A 2,321-nucleotide genomic window follows, 5' to 3' on the forward strand; every position below is an offset into this window, starting at 1 on the left:
TAAACTTGACAATCGGCAAGCTAAAATACCAATAATTCAACACCTACTCAAACTAATCCATTTTAATAGTATATAATAAAAGCTACTTTAGTTTTTCCTCTTAAATTGTTAGTACTACATTATATTATCAGAAATTTCATCACGGTATCTCTATTGTGCATATATATGTAATCCATATAGCAACTTCAAGTGCATTATTCATTAAACATCTTTAGCACATCACCATCGAACATATTAGTATTACTACTATTACAACATACAACAAGAATCCGATTCATTATTTTTTTTTTCCTGCACTCAATTTGTCTTGGTCACAATTGGCACATTCATCCTAAAGTATCGCATTCGCAAATAAAAAACTACTATATGCATTAGATATTGATATAAGTCTGTGACAAAATATCTCACCAACTCATCATCGTTAGCCACTCACTAAGCAAAAAAAAAATTAATTAACACTTTATAAAGCAATAATGAACTCACATCACTTTCAAAGTTAATGCACCCAACAATCATCATGCGATTACTCTATTTTAGCAGATAAATAAAAAGAGGAGGAATTGTTCATCACCGGAAAATGCCATTTATAATGGCTGGCTGATATACATAATAGACAAAGTAGATTCGAAAGTGGAAACATATAAGAAAAATAAACAAATTGCAATAATTCAGAGGAGAGAGATGGGCCACGAAACATTTTAAAAGAGCTGCATATTCGAGTTCGAATATAACCTACCACCAGAAAATAAAAATAAAAAGAAGATAAAACTATATTTTCCCCCCTTGAAATTCTAATTCCCATTTCAATTTATTTTATTTTATTTTTTACTCACACATTCGGACTCCAAAGACTCCATAAACGCGAGCTGAATATACCCATGACGTCCGGCAACACTTTCCTAGCCAAACCTTTGTGCGTCCTCGCCGCCGGCGCTGCCACACAGTCGTCCTCCATCTCCGTCTCCTTCTCCCCACTCACTCCCGGGGCTAATTCATCAACATCGAGCGGCGGCGGTGGTGGCGCGGCGGAGGAGATGGGAATTTGTTGATTTGGCGGCGGAGAGGAAATTGGGGGTTTGTTGCGGCGGGCGAATTTGTCCCTGCGCTTGGTCTTGGGGAGAGATTCGCCGGAGTTCAAGTGGTCCTCGAAGGCTTCGATGGCTTGGTGGATGAGCTCGCGGTTGGGGGAGGAGTCCCAGCGGAACCAGAAGGCGGTGTAGCAGTGGAAGCAGTCGCAGTCGAAGAGGGGAGGGTGAGGGTGCTTCTTGGAGTTGTTGGTTGATTGGAGGGATCTGGTGAGCATGTAGGCCAGGACCTCTCGCTCTTCTAGAGAGAGAATGGATACTAGAGTGAGAATGGCGGCGGGGAGGAGTTTGAGGAGAGGGAAGCTGTCTTCTGTGTTGGTGGGAGAGGAAGTGAAGGGGTGGACCTTGCCTTTGTTTCTCATCTTCATGGTTGCGGGAGAAAATGGAGTCGGAAAGAAAAGGGGTAATACGAATTCAACCTAAATTAATGAAAGGGAAAATAAGAAATTGGATTTTTGAGGCGGGTCGGTTTGGTGGCCTATGGTATCTCAGATATGGACGGTCGGAAATGCTATCAATTTCAAAGTATTTACATAATTTATTTACTTAGTTAGTTGTTAAGATTTGATTTAGGATATCATCTTTTTTTTTAATATTATATATACTAGTGTCACACCCGTGCGATGCACGACATGTTAACTTTCTGTTCGACTAATTTGAGTTTTGAGCTCACATTTATGAAATGAGAATAATAAATATGGAGTATCATTGTATCAATTTATAAACTCAGAAATGTATAATTGATAACAATAGAGTAATTATTATACAAATAAAAACGTATATAATCATATATGTTGTGAAACTAAAACTGTACACAAAACACACATCATTGAGAAAACTTTCGATCTCTACCAAATAATGATCAACGACAAAACCATATATAATGATCAACTTTAATGTTTAATAAATAAAATACGGTTCACTATATTATGAGTTTTAAAATATTAAAATTTTTTGTTAAAAAAAAGTGAACATTATTATATAAAAGTTGGCGCTTAAAACGTAAAATATAATTTCAACATAGGTTGATTTTTAGTACTTTTCACATTTTAATAAAAAAAAGTACAAACGTATTTGTTAACTTTAATACTTACGTGCGTGAAAACATAGCAATTTACAAATACAAATAAATGAACAAATCAAGAAACCACCGATAGCCTTTCATTATTTAAATAAAAACATAACACAAATATAGCGATAAAAAATAACTTATATTACTACATAATGATTTCAGAA

General features: G+C 35.9%; 1 protein-coding gene across 1 annotated transcript; it reads right to left on the reverse strand.

Moving 5' to 3' along the window:
• Positions 1-560: 560 nt before the first annotated feature.
• On the reverse strand, positions 561-1,556 carry LOC125203410. The gene has a single exon (XM_048101744.1). It carries the CDS (start codon positions 1,451-1,453, stop codon positions 830-832), a length of 624 nt encoding a protein of 207 aa, XP_047957701.1. The 5' UTR covers positions 1,454-1,556; the 3' UTR covers positions 561-829.
• Positions 1,557-2,321: the final 765 nt, after the last annotated feature.

This window comes from Salvia hispanica, chromosome 2 (assembly GCF_023119035.1).
Source record: "Salvia hispanica cultivar TCC Black 2014 chromosome 2, UniMelb_Shisp_WGS_1.0, whole genome shotgun sequence".
Taxonomy (NCBI): Eukaryota; Viridiplantae; Streptophyta; class Magnoliopsida; order Lamiales; family Lamiaceae; genus Salvia; species Salvia hispanica.

Coding starts and splice junctions, on each gene's coding strand:
- LOC125203410 (XM_048101744.1), bottom strand. CDS start 1,453: ATGAAGATGAGAAACAAAGGCAAGGTCCACCCCTTCACTTCCTCTCCC.